This window comes from Acromyrmex echinatior, chromosome 4, assembly GCF_024713525.1.
Source record: "Acromyrmex echinatior isolate Ae372 chromosome 4, ASM2471352v2, whole genome shotgun sequence".
NCBI classification, from domain to species: Eukaryota; Metazoa; Arthropoda; class Insecta; order Hymenoptera; family Formicidae; genus Acromyrmex; species Acromyrmex echinatior.
In genome coordinates this window covers 14294217-14320600 of record NC_141855.1, presented here as the reverse complement: position 1 = coordinate 14320600, position 26384 = coordinate 14294217, and the positions used below count along the sequence as shown (strand labels likewise).

The 26384-nt window shown below is 29.0% G+C and overlaps 6 protein-coding genes and 1 long non-coding RNA gene across 13 annotated transcripts; 6 read left to right on the top strand and 1 right to left on the bottom strand.

Annotated features, from left to right (window-relative positions):
• The first annotated feature begins 197 nt into the window (after positions 1-197).
• On the top strand, positions 198-6376 carry LOC105148383 (4-vinylanisole receptor-like). Of its 2 annotated transcripts, XM_087405678.1 has the most exons (7): positions 198-1218; positions 1314-3179; positions 3336-4127; positions 4304-4403; positions 4485-4595; positions 4857-5012; positions 5220-6376. In XM_087405678.1, exons 2-7 carry the CDS (start codon positions 3142-3144, stop codon positions 5271-5273), a joined length of 1251 nt encoding a protein of 416 aa, XP_087261804.1. In that variant the 5' UTR covers positions 198-1218; positions 1314-3141; the 3' UTR covers positions 5274-6376. The 2 variants fall into 2 exon arrangements, with proteins under 2 accessions (XP_087261804.1, XP_011058391.2); XM_011060089.2 differs by having other exon boundaries at positions 198-3179.
• Positions 4907-25958, bottom strand: LOC147910023 (uncharacterized). The gene is made up of 3 exons (XR_015544953.1): positions 25870-25958; positions 25584-25767; positions 4907-4988 (listed from the first exon to the last, which is right to left on the bottom strand). It is a non-coding gene; the product is annotated as an uncharacterized LOC147910023 (long non-coding RNA).
• LOC105148384 (4-vinylanisole receptor-like) lies at positions 6846-8764 on the top strand. The gene is made up of 5 exons (XM_087405629.1): positions 6846-7642; positions 7820-7919; positions 8005-8115; positions 8308-8463; positions 8676-8764. The coding sequence occupies exons 1-5, from the start codon at positions 6861-6863 to the stop codon at positions 8727-8729; spliced, it is 1203 nt and encodes a 400-aa protein (XP_087261755.1). The 5' UTR covers positions 6846-6860; the 3' UTR covers positions 8730-8764.
• On the top strand, positions 10564-13240 carry LOC105148385 (4-vinylanisole receptor-like). Of its 4 annotated transcripts, none has more exons than XM_087405742.1 (5): positions 10564-11342; positions 11504-11603; positions 11691-11801; positions 12508-12663; positions 12947-13240. In XM_087405742.1, the coding sequence occupies exons 1-5, from the start codon at positions 10564-10566 to the stop codon at positions 12998-13000; spliced, it is 1200 nt and encodes a 399-aa protein (XP_087261868.1). In that variant the 3' UTR covers positions 13001-13240. The 4 variants fall into 4 exon arrangements, with proteins under 4 accessions (XP_087261868.1, XP_087261869.1, XP_087261870.1 ...); XM_087405743.1 differs by lacking the exon at positions 12947-13240 and adding an exon at positions 12786-12806; XM_087405744.1 differs by lacking the exons at positions 12508-12663; positions 12947-13240 and adding an exon at positions 11895-11977.
• LOC105148386 (odorant receptor 10-like) lies at positions 13938-16350 on the top strand. Of its 2 annotated transcripts, XM_087405746.1 has the most exons (5): positions 13946-15326; positions 15505-15604; positions 15723-15833; positions 15958-16113; positions 16227-16350. In XM_087405746.1, exons 1-5 carry the CDS (start codon positions 14548-14550, stop codon positions 16278-16280), a joined length of 1200 nt encoding a protein of 399 aa, XP_087261872.1. In that variant the 5' UTR covers positions 13946-14547; the 3' UTR covers positions 16281-16350. The 2 variants fall into 2 exon arrangements, with proteins under 2 accessions (XP_087261873.1, XP_087261872.1); XM_087405747.1 differs by lacking the exon at positions 16227-16350 and having other exon boundaries at positions 13938-15326; positions 15914-15958.
• Positions 18247-21050, top strand: LOC147910024 (odorant receptor 10-like). The gene is made up of 5 exons (XM_087405748.1): positions 18247-19197; positions 19722-19821; positions 19948-20058; positions 20193-20348; positions 20454-21050. Exons 1-5 carry the CDS (start codon positions 18419-18421, stop codon positions 20502-20504), a joined length of 1197 nt encoding a protein of 398 aa, XP_087261874.1. The 5' UTR covers positions 18247-18418; the 3' UTR covers positions 20505-21050.
• Positions 22718-25820, top strand: LOC105148387 (odorant receptor 10-like). 2 transcript variants are annotated; one of them, XM_011060093.2, is made up of 5 exons: positions 22718-23656; positions 23871-23970; positions 24091-24201; positions 24352-24507; positions 24649-24813. In XM_011060093.2, the coding sequence occupies exons 1-5, from the start codon at positions 22878-22880 to the stop codon at positions 24697-24699; spliced, it is 1197 nt and encodes a 398-aa protein (XP_011058395.2). In that variant the 5' UTR covers positions 22718-22877; the 3' UTR covers positions 24700-24813. The 2 variants fall into 2 exon arrangements, with proteins under 2 accessions (XP_011058395.2, XP_087261754.1); XM_087405628.1 differs by lacking the exons at positions 24352-24507; positions 24649-24813 and adding an exon at positions 25735-25820 and having other exon boundaries at positions 22786-23656.
• Positions 25959-26384: the final 426 nt, after the last annotated feature.

Below are 26384 nucleotides of genomic sequence, written 5' to 3'. Positions count from 1 at the left end.
AAATTAAGAAGCAAAAATTATAAAATATAATTGTGTCTACGCATGATACAGATTACTAAAGCCATCTATTGGAAAAATAATGGATTTCTTTTTACTACACCTAATATTAAAACGATGCTTTTATTTTTAGCCTCTTATGCAACTACAAGAGTTCAATAAATTGATTTTCTCGTACTAAATAGTTATCGTAGGATATAATGAGATATAATATAAATATTTTTTATTTTTATTTAATTCACTGACATTGTCATAATTATCACATTAGAAAAATCACAATTACTTTTATAAGTATTAATCTTTAAACAAATTGAAATATTACTGTACTACGTAATCGGAACTATTATTGGCGGTCAACGTCCAACGGATGTAATCGTGAGTTTTAGATTTATATTACATAGGAAAGAAAGTTAAAGCCAATTGTTATTCTTAGCTTCTTGAAAAAAATATATACTTGACGAATTGAATTCATATTCTGGGAAAACAATTCCAACCCTCGGTGAGCGAACTTAGAAAATCTCCTGCTTTCGAATCTTATTCACGCAACCCTTTAATTTTTAATGCGCGCAAGCACAAACGGACAACAAATTTATTTTATCGGCAGTTCGTATTTGCAGCGATCAGTCACCTTCCAGTTTACACAAAGGTTTCATACAGGATCAACAAAAGAACGTTCCACAATAAGTATTATAAAGATGACATGATTTACATTCAATAAATAAGATTCTTTAAAAATGTACTTAATTGATTATATTGATTATATTCGTTTTTATTTTTGTATAAAAATATAGAGAATCTTATTTATTATACAATTAACATATTTCTTGCTTTAATTAGGCAAATTTTTGAAAAACATTTATTTTGACGAAAATTTATCTTTTTTTCTACGATTATTTTAGTTTGTTTCAAGTACAGAACATCATGCAATGTACAAATCTTATGGGATGCACCATAATTATATGTCTCTTAGGATATTTTGTTATCATGCATAAAATAAATATGTAGCGACAATAATTTCAGTGATTTAAAAGAGTATTAAGAATATGTAAAATATATGAAATGCACAGACTTAGCAAGTATCACAAAAATAAATATAATTGTAATTTACAGGAATGGGAGGATAACATTGCTATAGCTCTATGTTCGTATCTCTTTGGACTCACATCGATTAGTTTCAACATTTTTATCTTTTGCTTTATTGGTGAACAACTTTTGACAAAGGTATGCTATTATTGAAGTAATAATTAGCATTTATCGATTAATGTAAGCATCATTTTTTTTATTAATAATCTACTTCGTATAATTGATTAAATTAGAGAGAAAAAGTGATTATGGTAACAACGTGCCCATTGTATTGATACCGTCTTCCGGATACAAAAGCGCGATCGCTGATATTAATCATGCTCATGTCGAATTTTCCGACAAAGATTAAAGGAGGAAAATATTTTGATCTTTCCTTCAGGACATTCGGCAACATAAATAATAATATATTGAAAAATAAAAATCACATTTTTACAAAAATTCATTACATTTTAGATCATTAAACGGCTGTAACATATTTAAATCTTTTTTACACTCTGTTGTTTTACACTCTGTTGTTAAATTTAAATAGTAAATTCATAAACGTCTTAAAAGAAATATGTAACTTTTAAATAAAAATAGCCAAGGTATATAATTCCTAAACAATAATTCCTTCACTAGTAGAAGAAACCGGGGCTAGTTGTACGGAGTTGATTGTCAAAATGCTTATAACTCAAGTACATGACAGAAAAATCTTTCTTTAACTGTAGATTACTGATATAATATTAACTTGTTGTGTAAAATTGTTTGCACCAAAAACATTGCATATGTTATTTATAACGACTTTAAAAAAAATGAAATTGAATAAACTTTTCTTATCATCTATTTTGTTGTCTAAGAAGTCTTTGGTCGCAAGTCATTAATCGCAATATCCCTGTATTCATAAAAATGACATGTCTTAAAAAATCTTCACTACAATTATTTAAGCATTATCCTGACAAAGTTTGTGAATACAATTTCTTTTATTAAAAATAGCTGCGTAGGATAAATTGACCAAGATGAGGCTGAATTAAGTAATAATCAATTTTAATGTCTTTAGAGTTCGACATATTTTTAGAGATTATACTTACAATTATATTATATTTTATATAGATATACGTTTTTTTCATTTTTCATATAGAAATTACATTAGAAAAAAATTATGTATTTTATGAAAATAATATAAATATTTATTAAAATAACTATTTTGTCTGTAATTAATACCGTAATTACTATTATGTTTGGTAACTGATATTATAACTGATATTAAAAATTGTATTTTTTATGTGTTATTCATAAATAACATATGCTACTGCCAATCCCCGTGTGACAATCAACCCAGAACACGGGACTAATTGTCACATTTTCACAGCTTTAAATTAAACAATTTATTTTTATGATAAATTCAAGAATAATATTTTTTTAATACCTAAAGAATATAGGTATATTGTAACATATATAATATTTTCAAATCTTTTTTTCTAAAAATTACTAATAAAAAATTGTGACAACCAGTCCCAGTATCCCCCTAAATGTTTTAAAAAGTAATAAAAACTATAGAAAAGTTACAATACGTACTAACGTTTCATATACAAATGTATAAACTTTTACTCATCATTAAAGCTTCGAGGAACGCAAGTTCACAACATCAGCAGAATCAAACGTAATTATTTTCCAAAGAATCAGAAAACTTAACCGACGTGCATAACGAAATATCTTCCATGGAAACCATTTGCCGTTTTCATTTTCTGTTTCTCACGCACTACAAGTTTAGCAAGTTTATTTTTTTGCCCCAAGTAGTTATCGTATAGAATATGACAAGAATGTAAATATAATTTTAGTTTTATTAAATTTATTGATGTTGTCAAAATCACAATATCAGAAATACGATGACACTATCACAGCATTAAAACAATGTTATTATACGTTGATCTCTGATTAAACCAAAGTATTGTATACTATGTAGTAGAAACTATTATTGCTAGCGGTCAACGTCCAAAGCAGCATAAGTTTTAGTACAGGAAGAAAAATTGAAATCATCAAATCGATTATTCTTAGTTTGAAAACAAATGTACACTCTGACGAATGGAAAAACTATTCATGGAAAGCAATCTCGACCCTCGGTAAGTTGACTTGGAAACTCTTTTGCTTTCAAACCCTCTCTTTCAAGCAACATATTAAATTTTAAAGTGCGCAAGCGCAAACGAATAACGAATTTACTCTATAGTTTTTATTTGTTGCAATCAGTTGCCATTCAGTTTGCAAAAAATTTCATACAGAATGGACAAAAGAATGCTGCACAACGAGTATTACAAAGATGATATGATTTACATTACACAATTGACACGAAATGTTTTGAGCCTACTCGGGGTTTGGCCGAATTACAACAGGAGAAAAACTATTGGCGAAAAAATTTGGAAGTACTTCTTGATCTCGATCTCTTACATTCTTCTCTATTGCGTATTGATTCCCGGTGCCTTATTTTGGATGATTGAGAAGAGAACACGAGTCAGAGTCCAAACAATCCCTTTACTTCTTTACGGTTTCATGGCCATTAGTAAATATAGCAATTTGGTATTTCGTGAGAAAAATATTAGACGCTGCTTGAAACACATGGAACAGGATTGGAGGATCGTTACCAGTGGAGAAAGGCGAGATATGATGATTGAATCCGCGAAGATAGGAAGACGCTTAGTCACACTTTGTGCAGTCTTCATGTATGGCAGCGGGCTTTCCTTTAGATCAATTCTGCCATTTGCCAAAGGAAAAATTGTCACTGCGCAAAATATTACGATTAAGCCGTTGCCTTGTCCGGCTTACTTCTTTTCATTTGATATACAAGTTAGTCCTGCTTACGAGCTGATCTTTGCAATGCAATTTTTATCCGGGATAGTTACCTTTTCGATAACGACAGCTTTATGTGGCCTCGCGGCCGTTTTTGTGATGCACGCTTGTGGCCAACTAAGGATTTTAGTAGATTTGATGAGAAATCTCGTCGAGGGTCAATGGCAGGAGAAAGAGGTGGATAAAAAACTGGCTAAAATGGTTGAACATCAAATACGAATTCGAAGGTAAGAATTATAAGTTTTAATTTTTATTAAATCCACGTGTGTACATCAACGCAACTTATGTAATAATTGATTATTCGTTAATCGGTAATTAACATAATATACGGTCATACATGTGCGGAATATATTTAGTACTATTTTCTCATTTTTCGAATATGATGATTTGGTGCCGTCGACAGTTTTTTGCAATTGGTAGAAAATACTCTACAACAAGCGTGTTTAATAGAATTGATGGGGTGTACGATGATAGTCTGTCTTTTGGGATATTTTATAATAATGGTTCGTAATTTTATATATCCAAAAGTTTTAATAATAAAGCGAAGGAAAAGAATATTATCTGCAATAATGTAACTTTTATAGGAATGGGAAAATAGCAATTCGATAGCTATGTGCTCTTATGTTATAACACTTACATCTCTGATGATAAATATGTTCATGTTTTGTTATACTGGTGAACAACTTACCGTTCAGGTATAACTATTCATATCTTTTGATTCTTTTCGTTTTCTCGTGATTATTATATCATGCGATGCTATTATGTACAACAATTACGTGTAATATAATAATGTGTGATAATGTTTCTACTATAATACTAATAACGCTATTTATTTATACAAAACAATATTTGGGAAAAAATTGTTAAAAATATTTTTATAATAATTTTTAAGTAATATTTAATCCTTAAAATTCGCTTAATTTTTTGCTACACATACTTGATAACATTAATAACAGGCAGAAAGAGTAGCTAATACATCTTGCGAGCTCGAGTGGTATCGTCTTCCGGACAAGAAAGTGCGTGGGATCGTGTTAGTGATAATCATGTCGAACATGCCCACCAAGATCACTGCTGGGAAAATCATGGCTCTATCATTCAAAACATACAGTGATGTAAGAATATATATTCAAAAGCATTCACTAATTTCTTTAGGAATCAACAATTCTAACATTAACAATTAAATTTGTTATTAAGTGATTGCTATTATTACAACATACTGTAATAGTTAATTAAATACAATTTTTTTATTTAGTTTATAGAATCAATTAAATGAAACTATGATAAAGCAACAACTATAAAATATTATGTTCGTTTTTCAGGTTGTAAAGACAGCTGTAACGTATTTTAACATGCTTTTAAATGTAACCGGTTAAATATTTTGGGCTTTATATTTCTTTTCATTAAAAAATTATAGCTATGAATTATAATGGTAATATCGTATCGTGTATAATCATGATATTGATGTGTCAAATACAAAAGTCTACTCTAATGTACATATATCTGTATAAATATTCTTCATTTAGATATATTTCTTCTATATATAAAAATATATGTAAGAAATTTTTGGTTTACAATATAATATTTTACATTACATTTTTATATAAAGCAATTTGATAATTAATTAAGTCGAATTTACTATTTTATTTCTTATAAATTTATATAGATCAAATGTATTTTCATTTCAAGATAAATAAGAATATCAAGTATAGAAATTAAGAAGTAAAAATTATAAAATATAATTATGCACATGTATTAATCACATTTATCAATATTACCTACGAAATGCTGTCTAATGCTGCTTTATACCTATTGATTTCTGTTTGCGATTGTAACTTGTAAGCAGATCGGAGACCTCATATGATATAAAAAGCTGTTAATTAAAGCAATTAATCACATAGCAACATTCGGTCTTTAAAACTACAATTTATGCTACATATCGAATCAATAATATCATACTGTAACATGAGCAGTCAAAAATTCGACACAGTGTAGACAAACATGTTTGAATGCATTCTGTATTTAAAACAAATAATCATAATGATATGATGAGAACAACAAAAAAATATAGTTTATTGTTTAACATAATGATCACATGATATGACTACACTTTTTTCTACAAATATTCTGCCATGTCAAAAACGCGTTTTACTTATATACACTGTTATTATTTGTTTTCTTTACGATACTGCAATCTTTTCATTGCTTCCAATAGGACAGCTTTCTTTATCTTACGAAGAAAAGCACCAATATGTTTGCACGCAGTCACTTGGAAAGTTTCTACGTACATTATACTTTCACTAGATGTTGCTTTTCAGTTACAAGTAACATTAATATAGTTAAATTGATTATTTTCAGAGAATCGGAAAACTTCGTCGATATATTAAAACGATGCTTTTATTTTTAGCCTCTTATGCAACTACAAGACTTTCATAAGTTGATTTTCTCGCACTAAATAGTTATCGATAGGATATATATATATATAATAAGATATAATATAAATATTTTTTGTTTTATTTAATTCACTGACATTGTCACAATTATCACGTTAGAAAAATCACAATTGCTTTTATAAGTAATTTAAGTATTAATCTTTAAACAAATTGAAATATTACTGTACTACGTAATCGGAACTTTTATTGGCGGTCAACGTCCAACGGATGTAATCGTGAGTTTTAGATTTATATTACACAGGAAAGAAAGTTAAAGCCAATTGTTATTCTTAGCTGCTTGAAAAAAATATACACTTGACGAATGGAATTCATATTCTGGGAAAACAATTCCAACCCTCGGTGAGCGAACTTAGAAAATCTCCTGCTTTCGAATCCTATTCACGCAACCCTTTAATCTTTAATGCGCGCAAGCGCAAACGGACAACAAATTTACTTTATCGGCAGTTCGTATTTGCAGCGATCAGTCACCATCCAGTTTGCACAAAGGTTTCATATAGGATCAACAAAAGAATGTTCCACAATAAGTATTATAAAGATGACATGATTTACATCACACATTTGACGCGAAACATTCTAAGCTTACTCGGAATTTGGCCGTCTAATGATAAAAAAGACTCTACCTGCGCGAAAGTCTGGAGGTACTTCTTAATCTCGATCTGTAACATTCTTCTCTATTGCGTTTTGCTTCCTGGAATCTTTTTCTGGGTGATTGAAAAGAGAACACGCGTTAGAATCCAGACGATTCCCCTGCTTCTCTTTGTTTTGATGGCCTGTAGTAAATATATCAATCTGCTACTCCACGAAAAAAAAATCAGACGCTGCTTGGAGCACATCGAGGAAGATTATAAAGTTGTTACAAACGCGGAAGCGCGGGACACGATGATTACATCTGCGAAGATTGGAAGACGTCTGGTCTCACTTTGTGCAATTTTCATGTACAGCAGTGGACTTTCCTTTCGATTGATTTTGCCATTTGCCAGGGGAAAAGTCGTCACTCCACAAAACATCACACTCAGACCTCTCCCTTGTCCAAGTTACTTCCTTTTCTTCGATGTGCAAGTCAGCCCCACTTATGAGCTGATCTTTGCAATACAAGTATTATCTGGGATAGTCACTTACTCGATAACAACAGGTTTATGTGGTCTTGCGACTCTCTTCGTGATGCACGCCTGTGGCCAGCTGAAGGTCCTCATAAATTTGATGACAAATCTTGTCGAAGAAAAGTGGCATGAAAAACGAGAACTGAACAGAAAGCTGGCTAGAATGGTTGAACATCAAATAAGATTTCGAAGGTAAGAGTTTAAGAGTTTTATTTTCTTATTAAAATCACATACATATATTAAGTGATTATATAAACATTTATAATAATTTATTATTTGTCAATCGGTTAACGTTATATACGTGCAATGTGTAGATAATTCAAATTTTAATTTTTTAAATATATTGATTCGGTGTCGTCAACATTTCAGTTTTTTACAATTGATAGAAAATACTCTACATCAAGCGTGTCTAATAGAATTGATGGGATGCACGATGTTAATCTGCCTTTTAGGATATTTTATAATAATGGTTTGTAATATTTTATATATTTGGGAGTTTCAGTAACAAAGCGAAAAAAAGTTATATTTCCAACAATAAAATACAACATTTATAGGAATGGGAGAATAGCAATCGGATAGCTATGTGCTCCTATTTTTCATCAATTACATCCATGATGATAAACGTGTTCATGTTTTGTTACACTGGTGAGCAACTTACCATTCAGGTATGTTTGTCCATATTTTTTTCTTCTTTCTTTCCTTTTTTCTTACGTATAATATATAATAATATATAATAACTTTCTGTTATGCAAAATATTTGAGAAATTGTTATGAAAGTATATTTTTATGATATTTTTTAAACAATTTTTTAAATCAATAAAAATTTTCTTATATGTATTTGATAATATTAATAACAGGCAGAGGAAGTAGCTAGAAAATCTTGCATACTCGAGTGGTATCGTCTTCCGAATAAAGATGCGCGGGGGATCGTGTTGATAATAATCATATCAAACTTGCCCGCTAAGATCACAGCTGGGAAGATCGTGGATTTATCATTCAAGACCTATGGTGACGTAAGCACATTTGTCTAAAAGCATTCACTAATTTTTTCAGAAATTAATGACAGTTGTAATACAGCGGTCAATTACGTTATCCAAAAATTATTATCTATAGCTTAATAGACGTGAATCAAATATAACATTTTTTAATCAGCCTATCACGTTAGTTAAATAAAATTATGACGTGAAGTGATAAATAACTACGGGATATTGTGCTTATTGTTCAGGTTGTAAAAACAGCTGTGACGTATTTTAATATGCTTCTAAAAATGACTGGCTGATATTATGTCCTGTATTTCCTTCTTCTTCTTATCGGAATTATGACTATGGACGCATCATAATGATAATATTATATTGTATACGTTTATTATATATAAATAGGCCAAAAGTTTAGTACAAAAGTTTGGTATAATGTATATGTATATATCAAAGAGTGAGTAAGAAATTTCATTTCTCAGTATGATGAAATTAAATATTACAATTTTATAGAAAGCATTCCGATAATTATTTAATTTTTAATTACTATTTCATCTTTTGTACAAATTTAAATAAATTATTCCTTTATTTCATTATAAGACGAATAAGAGCATCGAATAGAAATTATGATATAATATAATTAAAATTAATTTTACATTTATCAATTACATATATATGAAACCAATGCTGTTTTATTGTACCTGTTAACTTTTGTGCACGATTGTAACTCGCGAGCAAAAGTATAGACGTATCGCAAACTAACACACATCAATTGTCAGTCAATGGTCTTCTACTATAATCTAAACTTCACAAAGTATTGTGCAAAAAGAACAAAAAATCGATGCAATAAGTATACATACGGTGTAATATTATTTTAAATATATCCTTATTTAATTTTAATTCATTGTACAATTTTTCTTTTCCTAAAGTTTTAAGCAGCATTTTGACATTATATAAGCTAGAAATGAGTTATACAATAAGTAATCTCTCTTTGCTTTGAAACCATTACTGCACTTGGAAATCCATCTTACATAGCATTAAAATCTCCGGCACGTAATCAAATATTATTCCTACACAGCACAATAACTTTATTATTTAAATGCACATATTTTAATTTTAATCGACGAAATAATAATGATAATATAAATAACAGAGTATCGTTTATTGTTTAAGATAAAGTAATAAATGCAGTTTCTTTTACACAGATATTCTAGTAAGTAATAAATCGTGTTTTGCTTATACAATTGCTATTATTAGTAAGTTTTCTTTACGAAACGTCAATTTTTTTCATTGATTTCAACAGAACAACTTTAAGTCTCTTACGATGGGGGAAAATGGCAAATAAGTTTGCGTGCAACATTTCAAAAGTTTCTATGCATACATTATACATCCACTAGATGTGACTTTTCAATTGCAAATTGTAACAGAGACAGTTAAACACGATTATTTTACAGAAACAAAAAATTTGATCGACATATTAAAACGACATAGTGTTTTCATTTTTAGCCTCTCGCACAAGTTATAGAATATACTAAGATACTGTAAAAGTATAAGTAATTTTTATTTTTATTTTATCACACACAACTTACTATCAATACAAACTTTCTAAGATGGTTGTATTGATGTATTGATGTATTGATGTTTTTCTTATAACATCTTTTGATACAAAATCGATATTTTTTTACTGAATGCCCATCTTTAGGGCATTAATGTTATCAAAATTATCGAAAACATCATGATTTTGTTACCATATATATTATCACTCTAAGAAAATTGAAATATTTCGATATATATTATTGTAATATATATTATTGTATTATGTAATCAGAACCATTGTGGATGGTCAATGTCCAATGCAATCACGATTTTTTTTTTTAATACAGGAAGAAAAATTGAAGCCATCAAAAAGATTATTCTAAGTTTAAAAAAAAAATGTATGATGAATGAAAACATTCGTGGAAAGCAATTCCAACCCTCGGTGAGCAAGTTGACTTAGAAACTCTACTGCTTTTAAACTTTCTCCTTCATAAACATTGTAATCTATAATGCGCGCAAGCGCAAACGACGAATTTATTTTATTGACAGTTCGTCAGTGGTCAGTAGCCAAGTTTAAAGGCTTCGCATAAAATCAACAAAAGAATGTTGCGCAACGAATATTATAAAGACGACATAATTTACATTACATATTTGACACGAAACGTTTTGAGCTTACTTGGTGTATGGTCGTTTTATAGGAAAAAATCTACCCGCGAGAAAATTTGGAAGTACTTTTTAATCTTGATCTGTCACATTCTCCTCTATTCTGTTCTGATACCCGGTGCTCTTTTTTGGTTGGTCGAAAAGAGACCACGCGTCAGGGTCCGAACAATCCCTCTGCTTCTTTTTGGCTTCATAGCTTGTGGTAAATATAGCAATTTGGTATTCCATGAGAAGAACATAAAACGCTGCTTGCAGCACATCGAGGAAGATTATAAAGTTGCTACCAACGCGAAAGCGCGAAACACGATGATTAAATCTGCAAAAATTGGAAGACGTCTGGTTACACTTTGTGCGATTTTCATGTACGGCAGCGGGCTCTCTTTTCGTCTGATCTTGCCATTTGCCAAAGGAAAAATCATCACTCCACAAAATGTTACGATCAGACCTCTGCCTTGCCCGGCTTACTTCATTTTCTTCGATGTACAAGTCAGCCCCATTTACGAGCTGATCTTTGTAATACAAATATTATCTGGGATAATCACTTACTCGATAACAACAGGTTTATGTGGTCTTGCGGCGGTCTTCGTGATGCACATCTGCGGCCAGTTAAAAATCTTGATGAGTTTGATGAGAAATTTTGTCAAAGAGAAATGGCAAGAAAAACGGGAAGTGAACAGGAAGCTGGCAATAATGGTTGAACATCAAATAAGAATTCGAAAGTAAGAGTTTTGGAGTTTTATTAAAATTATGTACGCGTGCAGTGACTAAACGGTTGTAATAAGTGATTATTCATTAATCGGTACTTAATATCATATTCGTACAGACAATTCTAATTTCTCATTTTGTGAATGTATTGATTTGGTACCGTCAAATGTTTCAGTTTTTTGCAATTGGTAGAAAATACTCTCCAACAAGCGTGTCTAATAGAACTGACGGGGTGTACGATGAATGCCTGCATTCTAGGATATTTTATAATAATAGTTTGTAATTTGATATATTCATATTCGGAAGTTTCAATAACAAAACAAAAAGAAGTAATATTTCCAGCAATAATATAATATTTATAGGAATGGGAAAATAGCAATCCATTAGCTATGAGCTCTTATTTTACAGCACTTATGTCCATGTTGATAAACATGTTTATGTTTTGTTACACTGGTGAACAACTTACTGTTCAGGTATGTGTTCAAACCTTTCCCTCGAAAGATGATATTGTACGACGGTGATATATGTAACAATTATTTTTATAGTATATGTATAATTATACATAGGATGTAGCAGTGATGCGTACTCGTGGCTCACCGGTTCATAGTTCGAGAATATAGAATTATATTCTTTATTTTATACAAATTTAAAATGCACTTTAGTTGCATTAAAAAATTTTTTTTTAATTTATATTTAAAAATACAGTTTATATTTAAATATATAAATAAATAAATATGTTTTGTAAAATATTTGATTTTTATAAATTATTTTCTTATTGATGAGATTACATTCAAAATGAATTTTGATACTTATTTTTACACGCATATAGTCATGTAAACCAATTATTAAAGTAAAATATCTTTAATAAGTAAATAAATAAAAACAATTTTATCTTAATATCACTATAAAAAAATTTTATATACATATATACACCGGAATAGACTTCATGCAGTTCGTAAGATATTAATCTGAAAATGGTCCTCAGTTTAAGAAAGGTTGGACATTACTGTTATATAGTACAATATATATATAATAACATGTACAGTTTATAATATAATGCTTTATTACTTTATACAAGACAATACTTGAAAAGAAGTTGTTGGAAATGTTTCTATAATATTTATCAGCTATGCTTAAATTCACAAAAATTTGCTACATATTTGATAATATTAATAACAGGCTGAAAAAGTAGCTAGAACATCTTGCATGCTTGAGTGGTATCGTCTTCCAAATAAGGATGCGCGTGGGATCGTATTAATGATAATCATGTCAAATTTGCCCACCAAGATTACTGCTGGAAACATCATGGATCTATCATTAAAAACATACGGCGATGTAAGTATACACGTTTAGAAGCATTCACTCATTTATATATGAATCAATAACATTTGTAACAATATTACAATTAAATACGTTATCCAATAATTATAATTATCATCAAAATATAATACTTGTAGACGTAAATTAAATACAATATTTCTTAATTGTATTTACCTAAGAAGTTCTACGTTTATTGAATAAACTTAAATTTATCCAACATTAATTGAATAAAAATAAAATCACGAAGAAGTAATAATAATAAAAAAAATAATTACGAGATATTATGCTCATTTTTCAGGTTATCAAAGCAGCTGTGACGTATTTTAACATGCTTATAAAAACAATTAAATGAATATTTCTATCCTATATCTTTTTCTTCTTTCTAGAACTATTAGAACTCATTATAATGGTAACTCATTATAATATCGTATCGTAAAAAGAATTTTATAGACATGTCAAATGTAAAACTTAATACAATATAATGAATATTTTTGCAGAAGAATAAGTAAGAAATTTTTGTTTCAGTATGGTAGATATACATTAAATTTTTATAGAAAACAGTTCAATAATTAATTAAATTATCTAATAACTATTTCGTTTTTATATAAATTTATATAAACCGAATTATTTCATTCCAAAGCAAATTACAGCAATGAGTAGAAATCGTTATCGCTCAGCAGTAAACAGCAAATGTGCGAACGAGGCGTTTTATAGGAGTGCATTGTTACAAATCATTTACACATCATTATAAACTTAAATGGAAAAATAATATATAATATAATATCGATTTTCATTTACAATTATAGATAACAAATTTGCAAGATTAGTAAGCAAATTATTTTGTTTAATTATTGCTTATATATCTAGAGATATATGCAAAAATATAACAATTTTTTATTATACTTCTCTCTCTTATACGTCTCTCAAGTAATTTCCATATTGTAAAAACATATTGAAATATTGCATATTAATACGACTTGGAAACGCCAAGTTTTATCTTCACTATAAATCCAATCACTTTTAGTCGGTTTTATTTTTTTTATGTATTTTGGAATTAGGGGAGAGAGTTTACAAATGAGCCTTTTCAAGGTTCTTTTAGTAAAAAATACTTGACTAATTGCATTAGTATCATATTCGTTTTTGAAAATCGTTTTTAATTATTAAATAATTATATTTAAATAGCTTATAAAAAAATTTGTTTTTTATTTCAGGAAGAACATAATTTTGATATTTTTTAACATACTTATATTTTTTTTAAAAAGTTTTTTTAGGGGTCACATTTTATAAAGAGTACTGTGCAGCTTTTTACATGCAGTACACATTTTAATAAAAAAAAGTGATTTTAATATGAGAAACAAAAAGAATTGTTTGATATATAGTCGAGTGATAAATACAATTATATTTCCACGTATGCTTTACCAAGTCAACTTCTATGCTTTGCTTACACATTACTATTTTCGATAAGTTTGCGAAATGTTTACCCCTTCATAACTTCCCGTAGAAAATTTTCTGTTCCTTACAATAAGGGAAAATCGCAAATAAATTTTTACGCAACTTCCCTTGCACGCAATCTCTTCGAAAGTTTCTATACATTTGTGAAATTGTAAATAAACTTGTACGCAACCTGCCTTGCACGTAATCTCTTTGAAAGTTTTTATATATTTGTTAACCATTCGCTTGACGTAGCTTTTCAATTCCTTTAATACGCAGGCGCACAAGAATCATAAGTTATGTTGCGTTCAGCAAAGGATACTGCTCGTCACTGCGATCAGTGGCGAACAGACGCATTTCGCGTCTGTATCGTGCATTACAAAAGTGTTCTCAAAAGTGTGCTACTAAGTATACTATGAAGCGAAAAATCTTCATATAAGAAATTGTAAAATTAATCAGTCTTTCAAAATGTTTGCTAACAAGTATTACAAAAACGACATAGAATATGCTTTCGCGATGAATCGCTTCTTCTTTCGTTTATTAGGCATATGGCCATTTACACGCGCAAATTTTTTTCTTCTGGAACTGATGGAGACGGTCGCTCTAATCCTCATGTGTTTCACGTTCCTCTTCTGCGAATTGATTCCAACTATGCTCTATGTATTTTTGGTGTTGACAGACTTTCGTTTGAGGATAAAAGTTATGGCCAGCGGACTATTCACGTTAACAGAAATCCTCAAGTACAGTTGTACTCTGCTATACAAGAATCAAGTGCGAAACTGTTTAAAATTCGTTGATGAGGATTGGCGAAACGTTATCAATCCGAGTGATCGCATCTCGATGATCGACAGAGTCAGAACTAGCAAACGTCTCATTATGATGTGTGCCACATTCGTGTATTTAACTGGCATGGCTGTCCGAATAATAGTACCTCTTTCAATAGGAAAGATCGTTACTTCTGAAAATATCACTATTAGACCACTGCCTCACGTTGCCTATCTTGTTATACTCGATGTGCAGCGTAGTCCAGTTTACGAAATCGTATATTTCATACAATTTCTAGCAGGATTTATAAAGTACACGATTTCGATTACAACTTTTAGTTTTATGACACTTTGCGCGATGCACTTTTGTGGGCAGTCTGACATACTTGTAACGTTGATGAACGATTTTGTGAACGAGAATCAATCGAAAAACGTGAACAGGAGATTGGCTATTGTCGTGGAGCGTCAAATCAGAATAAGGAAGTGAGTCTTTTCTTACGTACAATAATGAGATTAATTCGTTAATTCTTTAACGTATTTACATTAGCAATTATGTTAGAGCGTAATACGCAATAATACGTTTTCGGAAAATGAGCAACGTATTATCCAGCTAGTAATTTTCGTTAAAAATAATTTTCATAGTTCTCGCAATATATTTTAGTTTCTTACAATTGGTGCAAAGTACCATTCAGTATACAAGTTTAATACAAATCATGGGATCTACAGTGTTGATATGCTTCGTAGAATATTACACTATCATGGTGCGCAGAAATATTTATATAACAATAAATTTCAAACAAAATATAAGTTTAGATAAACGATAAAAAATGTATTGCGTTATAGGTTTGTATAAAAAACTAATAAAAGTTTATTTTACAGGAATGGGAAAATCATAATGTTATTCGTATGTGTACATATATCAGTGGACTAATAATGTTATCATACAACATATTTATTTACTGCTACATGGGCGAGCAAATCATCGAACAGGTATATATTGTTGAATTATTTTTCATCGTCGATAACAGTAAAATATAACAAATATAACGAACAACAAAGTAAAACATTAGAAAAATATTTTTTTTGTTTCCATCGCTTGATTGATAAAAACTAGGGAGAAAAAGTGTCATTAACAACACGCACTCTGAAATGGTACCGTCTTGAAGACGCAACAGCACGAGCACTAATTTTACTTATAACCATTTCTGAAAACCCATTAAAACTTAAAGCAGGAAATTTTATAGATATTTCTTTAAGAACGTTTGGTAATGTAAGTAATACAGCTTATTTTATTAAATTTATTTTATAATAAAATTAATATCATGAAAATGATTTCTGAGGCAAGGAAGAGCGTATCTTAATAAAGATATGCATCTATTTTAGATTGCTAAGATGACCGTGACATATTTAAATATTCTTCGATCAGTTGATCACTGAATTTCAAGAATTAATTGAAAATGTATGGATAGCAATAGAATAATAATAATAAACATTTGTACCCACGAAATCGAAGTAACAATATACTTAAACGGAATATTTTCTTTATCAAATATCTTTAGTTGAAATTAAACATATTGAAAAATATTCACATTCGGACTTCATTGTATAATTTTTGATTTATAATAATTCTTTATTCAATTTCTGATAAATATGCATGTAAAATAACATAAAAATGTTTAACCTAAGTAAAAGATATTAGAGATGATAAGAAAAGATATTATGAGATTCATTATAAATGTAAGTAAGAATATTATCTATTAGATATCTGATGTTATATTGACAGAAAAAACTAATTTTGATAATTAGATGAAAGTTGTTTGTGCTTTTTATGGACTTTATAGTTATTTATTTTAACGTATGAAATTGTTTAATTTTTTATCTAATTAAAATGTCCAATCTTCGACTGTCCCAAGTCAAAATCAGGATATAAGATATGCATATTTCTCAATAATGTCTTATCGTATGTACAATAAGTATATTAAATTATAAAACCTAAGTTGTTCCGGCGACAAATTAATATACATATTAGCATATTAATTTTTACCATCATTATTGATAAACGTGACTGAAAGAAAAAAATGTTATTTTATTATAATTCTGATTTTTGATATATAGAAGATTTTGACTCTGTACTTCTTCTCATTGAAAGTACGATTACGAACGCATTATAATGATAATATCTAATCATATATAGGTGTGCTCGCGTAGTATAGATGTATCAAATACGACAACTTATGATGCATGCATAACATACGTATATATAGAAGAATACGCATAAAATTTTTGTTTCTCAGCATGAAGAAAGTAAACATTATAATTTTATAGAAAGTATTCTGAAACTAATTACATTATAATGGCCATATTATTTTATATAAATTTTATTATAAAACGGATTTTCACTCCGTTGTAAGATAAATTAGAACACTGAAAAAAATTAAAAAATAAAAATATAATTTCATATTTATGAATTACGTATACACAAAATGCAGCTTTATATTCTCGATAACTTTTGCGCGCGATCGTAATTAGCGAACAGATCGAAGTATCGCATGATGTAACTATTATTACATATAATTCCTACACATCATTGCAATTATTAATATAAATCATTGTTCATTTTTCAAATTTACATTCTAAGTTACATTTCGTATAATATCGCATTATACTTAATATGAACATACAAAGAATGTAAAAATTTGACGAAATAAACTGATCTTATAATGATAAGTCAATAACCTTGTCTGTGACTGCAAACCTATCTGTTACAACGAGCTTAAGATTTACTTGCGATTAATGTAGGAGTAGCTTCAAACATTATAATCTAATTATATCCTTAATTACATAAATTGTCTTCTTTTAAGATATCAAGCAATATTACATTATTATGTAATAGAAATAAACAGTATAGTAATATTATTTATTTTTCAAAAACATGAACAAATTACCACTCGATAATTCATAATCGGGGATTCGTTCTACGCAGCATCGAAATCTCCGAAACGTCTGAATAAACGCGCTAGGAAATAATATTTTATATGAAAAATTGTAACGTTTATTATGTGATAATGACGTACAGATTTTAATTAAAGAAATTATTAAAATAATATATATAAGAGACAAAAAATGCTGTTTGGAATATAGTCGCGAGATAAATCCAGTTACTTTTTATTATACTCATCCAAGTCAACTCTTATGTTTTGCTTATACACTGTTATACACTAGTATTATCAGTAAGTTTTTATTATGAAAGTTCATTCTTTCATAACTTCCCGTAGAAAACCATCTGTTTCTTACAATAAAGAAAAATCGTAAATAAACTTGCACGCAATCCCTTTAAAAGTTTCTATATATTCGTTAACCATCCGTTTGACGTGGCTTTTCAGTTATCTTTACACGCAGGCGCACATGAAATATGAGTTATATTCTGCTCAGTGAAGAATACTGTGATCAGTGGCGAATAGACACGTTTCGCGTCTGTATCGTGCATTACAAAAGTGTTCTCATGCTACAAAATATCATACTATGAAGTGGAAAGACTCCATATAATAAATTGTACATTTAATTGATCTCTAAAGATGTTTGCTAACAAGTATTACGAACGTGACATAGAGAATGCTTTCGCGATGAATCGCTTCTTCTTTCGTTTATTAGGCATATGGCCATTTACACACGCAAATTCTTTTCTTTTGGAATTGATGGAGACTAACGCACTGACCCTCACATGTTTCACATTCCTCTTCTGCGAACTAATCCCGACCATGCTATATGTATTTATGGTGCTGACAGACTTTCGTTTAAGGGTGAAAGTTATGGCCAGCGGACTATATACGTTAATAGAAATCATCAAGTACAGTTGTACCCTGCTTTACAAGAATGAGGTGCGAAACTGTCTAAAATTCGTTGAAGAAGACTGGCGAAATGTTATAAATCCAAACGATCGCGTCTCAATGATCGATAGAGTCAGAACTAGTAAACGTCTGATTATGATGTGCGCTATATTCATGTACTTCAGCGGCATGGGTTTTCGAATAATAATACCTCTTTCAACAGGAAAAATCATTACTTCTGAAAATATCACTATCAGACCACTACCTCACGTTGCTTATCTCATTATATTTGACGTGCAAAGTAGTCCAGTTTACGAAATCGTGTATTTCATACAATTTCTATCAGGGCTTATAAAGTATACAATTACGGTAACAACATTTGGTTTTATGACACTTTGCGCGATGCATTTCTGCGCGCAGTCAGATATACTTGTGACTTTAATGAACGATTTCGTGAACGAGAATCAACCGGAAGACTTGAACAAGAGATTGGCTATTGTCGTGGAGCGGCAAATCAGAATAAGAAAGTGAGTCTTTCTTTGCGTACAATAGTGAGATTCGTTCGTTAATTTTTTGCTGTAAATCTATTCTCTAAATCTGAATCAATGGATATAGTCACTAATTACTCAGTGACATACTTTGCATTGATAATCAGCGAAGTTCAACTAAAAAAAGAAGAATGTTTAAGTATTATTTAACTAAAATACTAATATTATTTAACTAAAATAATATTTGCATTTAATTTCTTTCAATATCATATTCATTGAATTTAAGCACTAAAACAAGATTAGTCACAATAAAGATTAGCTAGATTAGGGATCTCATATTTAATTCCTTGATTACCAATGGCATACGTGGCACTGATATCAGTGATTATCCACTGATTCAGATTTAGAGAGTAACGTATTTACACTTGCAACTATGTTAGAGCTTAATAAACGATAGTATATTTGCATGCAAAATGATAGTATCAAAGATACATAAGATACTAGATATTGGTAATTTTTGTTTAAAAACAATTTTCATAATTTTTTCTCGCAATACATTTTAGTTTCTTACAATTGGTACAGAGAACTATTCAGTACACAAGTTTAATACAAATTATGGGATCTACGATGATGATATGCTTAGTAGGATATTATGTTATCATGGTGCGCAAAAAAAGTATTTACATAACAATAAATTTCAAAGAAAATATAAATTTAGATAAATAATAAAAGGTGTATTATGTCATAATTCAATGTTCTATAAAAAACTAATAAAAGTTCTATTTACAGGAATGGGAAAAACATAATGTTGTTAGTATTTGCGCATATATCAGTGGACTAATAATGTTGTGGTACATCATATTTATCTATTGCTACATGGGCGAGCAAATCATTGAACAGGTATGCTGTTGAAGTATTTTTTATCGTCGATGATAATAAAATATAATAAATGTAACAAAAAAGTGGAAAGTCAGAGAAATGTTATTTTTTTGTTTACATCATTAACACATTTGTACTTAATTGATAAAAATCAGGGAGAAAAAGTATCATTAACAACACGCACTTTAGAATGGTACCGTCTTGAAGACGCAACAGCACGAGCATTGATTTTACTTATAACTATTTCCGAAAACCCATTAAAACTTAAAGCAGGAAATTTTATAGATATTTCCCTCAGAACATTTGGCAATGTAAGTAACACAGCTATTCTTTCAAATTTATTAAATAACAAAGTTAAAATCAAATTTTTGCGGAAAGGAAGAGCGTATTTTAATATAGATATGCATTTATTTTAGGTTGCTAAGATGTCTATGACATATTTAAATCTTCTTCGATCAGTTGTCTAAATTTTAAGAATTAATCAGAAGAATATGGATAGCAAAAGAAGTAAAAATAAACATTTGTTACCATGAAATGGAAGTAATAGCATACTTAAACACAGTGCTTATTTTTCAAATATCTTTGAAATGAAATGTATTGAAAACGTTTATGAATGTTCATATTCAGACTTCGTAATATTAGGTGTAGTAAAAGAAATCCATTATTTTTCCAATAGTTGGCTTTAGTAATCTGTATCTCGTCTACGCGTGATACAGATTATTAAAGCCATCTATTGGAAAAATAATGGATTTCTTTTTACTACACCTAATATAATTTTTGATTATTCTTTATTCAATTTCTGATGTATACATATATAAAATAATATTAAAAAATGTCTAAATAAAAGATATTATGAGATTCATAAATATATCATCAAAAAATATAAGCAAGAAATGTCTATTAGATATGTGATATTATATTAAGGAAGAAAAGGCTGGTAATCAGAGAAAAATTGCTTTTCACTTTATGATTCATTTTAACAAATAAAATTGCTTAATTCTTCTAATTAAAAATCCAATCTTTGTATGTTTCAAGTCAAAATCAGTATACATAATTATGCATACTTTTTAATAATGTCCTAGCGCATGTACAATAACAAGTATGCATATTAAAAAATATATTTAAATGCTCTGTCGACAAATTAATGTATGTATTATTAATTTGTATGCATTTTAATATATTAACATATTAATATTAATATTATATTTATATTATTAATTTGTAATATTATTAATAAACGTGAGTGAAAAAAGGGACGTTATTTTATTACTTATATAATATTACTTACAAATGACGCTAAGAATTTTAATTTATACAGAAGATTTTTGAAGAATCTTCCTTCTCGCTGAAAAGTACTATACGTATCGTAATGATAATATCAAATCATATATAGATGTGTTCACATGGTATTAATATATTAAATACAAGGACTTACAATATTCCTATACAGAAAAATGCGTAAAATTTTTTTTTAAGTACATTAAAAGTTAATTTTAATTTTATACAAAGTATTCAAATAATTATATTCCAATTATTATTTTATCTCAATATAAATTTTATTATGATTCAGATATTTACTTTATTGTAATATGTATTACAGCGCTGAAAAAAAAGATTAAAAAATAAATAAAAATATAATTTCATATTTATATAATCAAACACATGTATATAAAATGCACCTTTATGTTCTCAATAACTTTTAAACATGAATGTAATTTCCGAACAAATCAAAGTATCGTAGGATGTAACTATTATTATAGCTCTACACATCAATTGTAATCGTTTTTCAAATATACATTTTAAATTGCACTTCGTATTGACAACATCGCATTGTCTTTAATATGAACATACGAAGAATACAAAAATTTGATGAGTTAAGCTGGTTACTAATAAGTTAATTGCAATCTAGTCTGTGATTACAAATCAGAAAACGTCAATAGTACTATTAACGTTTCTAATTGATTTCTCACAACAAATTTGAGATCTACTTGAAATTAATGTAGAATCAGCTTTAGATATTTTAAATTAAATACATCTTTGATTACATAATTTATCTTCTTTTAAGATATCAAGCAGTATTACAGAATATATATATTAGATGCGCAACTAAGTTCTCGCTATTATTTTGATGAAAATGCATCAAAACAACAGCGAGAACTTAGTTGCACACCTAATAATAAAAATAAGCTGTTTAGTAACATTATTTATTTTTCGAGACCATTACCATACTCGAGAATTCATTTTACGCAATATCAAAATCTTTGAGACGTCAGATTGACACGCGAGCAAATAATATTTTATACGGAGGATTGTAACATTTACTATTTCAATACCGTACACATTTTATTTAAAGAAATGATTATAATATAATAATATAAGGAAAAAAAACTATTTGGAATATATTAGGGAGATAAATCCAGTTACTTTTATTATATTCTGCCAAGACAACTCCCCTCTGTTTCGTTTACACCCTACTATTATCAATAAGTTTTTATTACGAAAAATTCACCCCTTTATAACTTCCCGTAGAAAACTTTCTATTCCTTACACAAAAGGAAAATTGTAAATAAACTTGCACGCAACCCCTTTCTATATGTTCTAAAGTTTCTATATGTTCGTTAACCATCCGCTTGACGTGGCTTTTCAGTTTCCTTCACACGCAGGCGCACATGAAATATGAGTTATGTTGTGCTTAGCAAAGGATATTATTCATCATTGCGATCAGTGGGGAACGTTTCGTCTCTGTATCGTGTCTGACAAAAGTGTTCTCATGCTACAATCATATTATAAAGTGGAAAGATTTCCGTATAAGAAATTGTAAAATTAATCAGTCTCTCAAGATGTTTGCCAATAAGTATTATGAACGTGACATAGAAAATGCTTTTGGAATAAATCGCTTTTTCTTTCGTTTATTAGGCATATGGCCATTTTCGCGCACTAATTTCCTTCTTTTTGAACTGGCGGAAACGTTCACATTGGTCTTTGTTTGTTTTGCGTTCCTCTTCGGCGAATTAATCCCAACTATACTTTATGTATTTATGATATTGACAGACTTTCGTTTGAGACTGAAAGTTATGGCCAGCGGAATATTTACAATAATAGAAATTATCAAGTACAGCTATGCTGTACTTTATAAAAGTCAAGTGAAAAACTGTCTAATATTGGTTGATGAAGATTGGCGAAACGTCATCAATCCGAGTGATCGCATTTCGATGATCGACAGAGTTAGAACTAGCAAACGTCTGATTGTAATATGCGCCATAATCGTGTATGTGACCGGAATGGCTGTCCGAATGATCATTCCGTTGTCAGTGGGGAAGATCGTTACTTCTCAAAATATCACTATCAGACCACTGCCTCACGTTGCCTATCTCGTTATATTTGACGTGCAACGTAGTCCAGTTTATGAAATCGTATATTTCGTACAATTTCTAGCAGGACTTATAAAGTACACGATTACGATGACAACATTTGGTTTTATGACACTTTGCGCGATGCATTTTTGCGCTCAGTCAGATATACTTGTGACGTTAATGAATAATTTCGTGAATGAGAATCAACCGGAAAATTTGAACACAAGATTGGCAATTGTAGTAGAACATCAAATCAAAATAAGGAAGTAAGTGTTTCTTTGCGTACAATAATGAGATTCATTCGCTGATTCTGTAAAGTAAGTCTAACGTATTCACACTAGAGAAAAATTATGTCAAAGCGTAATACGCGATAATACATTCTATGCAAAATGGGTAATGTGTCATCAAAGATATATGGGATTAGAAACTAGTAATTCTTATTAAAAATAATTTTCATATTCTTCTCGTAACATATTTTAGTTTCTTACAATTGGTGCAGAGTACCACTCAGTATCCAAGTTTAATAGAAATCTTGGGATCTACGATTCTATTATGTTTCGCAGGATATTACATTATCATGGTGCGCAAAGAAATATTTACGTAACAATGAATTTTAAAGAAAATACTAGATAGACATGATAAGGTGCATTATGTTATTCTTTCGTGTTGTATAAAAAATTAATGAAAGTTCAATTCGCAGGAATGGGAAGATCATAATGTTATTCGCCTGTGCGCATATATCAGTGTACTAATAATGTTCTGTTTCAACATATTTATCTATTGCTACATGGGCGAGCAAATCATCGAGCAAGTATGTATTCTTGAATCATTTTCCATTGTCAATGGATAGTAACAGAAAGATGTGGCAAATATAGCAAATGAATATATTAAAGTGAAATAGTAGTGAAATGTCATTTTGTTGTTCGCATCACTGATATTTGTAATTAATGATAAAAACTAGAGAGAAAAGATAGCATTAACAACACGTACTTTGGAATGGTACCGTCTTCCGGATACAAAAGCACGAGCATTGATTTTACTAATAATTATTTCCGAAAACCCATTAAATCTTAAAGCAGGAAATTTAATTGATATTTCTCTCAGAACCTTTGGCAATGTAAGTGCTACGGCTATTTTCTTGAATTAATATAATAATATATAATATATATTAATATAATAATATAGTTAATATCATAAAATGATATTCTTCTTTCTATCGGGAGAAAGAGCAATTAATAAAGATAAACATTTATTTTAGGTGGCTAAAATGTCTGTGACATATTTAAATTTTCTTCGATCAGTTGATTGAATTATAAGAATTAATCTGAAACATATGAATATAACGGATTTTTATAACTATTAGTAAAACAGTAGCAATAACAATTTGTAATAAAAAATGGAAATTATAGTATACTAAAGCAAAGTATTTTTCTTTTTCAAATATATTTGTTCCAAATAAAACATTTACAATTATTCATAATTAGATCGTTCTTTACTTATTACTAGAATTATTCTTTATTCAATTTTTGATGAATATATTTATAATATAATATAAAACGTCTAAAAATAAAAATATATTCCGATATTCATTAAAAATGTATATAAAAAATACCTATTAAATATCTAACGTTATAGTAAAAGGTAATTAGAAGGAAATTATTTATATTTTCCATGTAATTTGTTGTTATTTATTCTAACGCATAAATTAATTTTTTAATCTAACTAATATTCCACAGTTTTTTAATGCCCTAGGTCGATATCACGACATGAGATATGCATATATTCAATAATGTCTGTCATATTGCTTGTATAATAATAAATATATTAAATTTCAAAGTCCAAATTGCTTTATAAACAAATAATATATTACACGGAAAGAATGATTTTGCTGAAGAATCTAAAAATTTAATTAGAAACAGATCTAAAAATAATTTTGTTGAATCATTAAAATTATGTGGGATGTTTAAACTGATTGCTAAAATGTCAAAATGCTTTTTTCAGCATGTTTATCATACTTCAAATTCTTACAAAATTATTTTGACGGTCCAACAAAATTATTTTCCAATTTATGTTTAACTAAATTTTTAGATTTAAAGCAAAATTACTCTTTCCGTATAATATTATTTAAAATAATTTGAATTGTTATCATTAATAAGTGCGAGTAAGAGAAAATAATGTTATTTTATTACTTACAATTATATTCACAAACTATCCTCTATGACTTTTTGCTATATAGATGAATTTTGCTCTGAATCTCTTTCTTCTCATTGGAACAACGTTTATTAACACATCATAATATCAAGTGGTAATATCAAGTGATGTATATTTTTCTTTTCTAATATAGATATGTATGAATTACTATAGATGTGATACTTTCCTAAAATAGGTGTGTCAAATACAAGAACTTAGTAAATTGTACATATACAGAAGCGTGAGTAAAAAATTTTACTTTTATTAATTTATTTTTTGAAACCATTACCGCACTTGAAAATCCATCTTACGCAGCATTAAAATCTCCCAAACATTAATATAATACACAAGCAAATTTTATAGAAAGCACTGTACGATTATCTCATTGTCAGAGTACACATTTTAATAAAAGAAAGAATAATAATATAAAAATAAAAATGCTACCTAGAATATAGTTGCATAAATACAGTTACTTTTTACCATGTATACTCGATTAAGTCAACTACCACATTTTGCTTACACAATTATTATATCAATAAATTTTCTTAGAAACGTTAACCTTTTTATAGCTTCCCAAAGAAAACTTTATATTCCTTAGAATGAAGGAAAAGCGTAAAGGGATCTGCACGCAACTCTTTTAAAAGTTTCTATACATATGTTAACCATTCACTTGACGTGGCTTTTCAGTTCTCTTGACACGCAAGCGCACATGAATTGTGAGTTATGTTTGTACTCTGCGAAAAATACTGATTTGTTGCTGCGATCAGTGACGAACAGACACGTTTCGTCTCTATATCGTAGATT

Coding starts and splice junctions, on each gene's coding strand:
- LOC105148383 (XM_087405678.1), top strand. CDS start 3,142: ATGGAAAAACTATTCATGGAAAGCAATCTCGACCCTCG. Junction 4,596..4,856: donor GTGAACAACTTACCGTTCAG/GTATAACTATTC, acceptor CATTAATAACAG/GCAGAAAGAGTAGCTAATAC. Junction 5,013..5,219: donor CATTCAAAACATACAGTGAT/GTAAGAATATAT, acceptor TTCGTTTTTCAG/GTTGTAAAGACAGCTGTAAC.
- LOC105148384 (XM_087405629.1), top strand. CDS start 6,861: ATGTTCCACAATAAGTATTATAAAGATGACATGATTTACATCACACAT. Junction 7,920..8,004: donor TAGGATATTTTATAATAATG/GTTTGTAATATT, acceptor CAACATTTATAG/GAATGGGAGAATAGCAATCG. Junction 8,464..8,675: donor CATTCAAGACCTATGGTGAC/GTAAGCACATTT, acceptor CTTATTGTTCAG/GTTGTAAAAACAGCTGTGAC.
- LOC105148385 (XM_087405742.1), top strand. CDS start 10,564: ATGTTGCGCAACGAATATTATAAAGACGACATAATTTACATTACATAT. Junction 11,604..11,690: donor TAGGATATTTTATAATAATA/GTTTGTAATTTG, acceptor TAATATTTATAG/GAATGGGAAAATAGCAATCC. Junction 11,802..12,507: donor GTGAACAACTTACTGTTCAG/GTATGTGTTCAA, acceptor TATTAATAACAG/GCTGAAAAAGTAGCTAGAAC.
- LOC105148386 (XM_087405746.1), top strand. CDS start 14,548: ATGTTTGCTAACAAGTATTACAAAAACGACATAGAATATGCTTTCGCG. Junction 15,327..15,504: donor CGTCAAATCAGAATAAGGAA/GTGAGTCTTTTC, acceptor AATATATTTTAG/TTTCTTACAATTGGTGCAAA. Junction 15,605..15,722: donor TAGAATATTACACTATCATG/GTGCGCAGAAAT, acceptor TTTATTTTACAG/GAATGGGAAAATCATAATGT.
- LOC147910024 (XM_087405748.1), top strand. CDS start 18,419: ATGTTTGCTAACAAGTATTACGAACGTGACATAGAGAATGCTTTCGCG. Junction 19,822..19,947: donor TAGGATATTATGTTATCATG/GTGCGCAAAAAA, acceptor TTCTATTTACAG/GAATGGGAAAAACATAATGT. Junction 20,349..20,453: donor CCCTCAGAACATTTGGCAAT/GTAAGTAACACA, acceptor CATTTATTTTAG/GTTGCTAAGATGTCTATGAC.
- LOC105148387 (XM_011060093.2), top strand. CDS start 22,878: ATGTTTGCCAATAAGTATTATGAACGTGACATAGAAAATGCTTTTGGA. Junction 23,971..24,090: donor CAGGATATTACATTATCATG/GTGCGCAAAGAA, acceptor TTCAATTCGCAG/GAATGGGAAGATCATAATGT. Junction 24,202..24,351: donor GCGAGCAAATCATCGAGCAA/GTATGTATTCTT, acceptor GATAAAAACTAG/AGAGAAAAGATAGCATTAAC.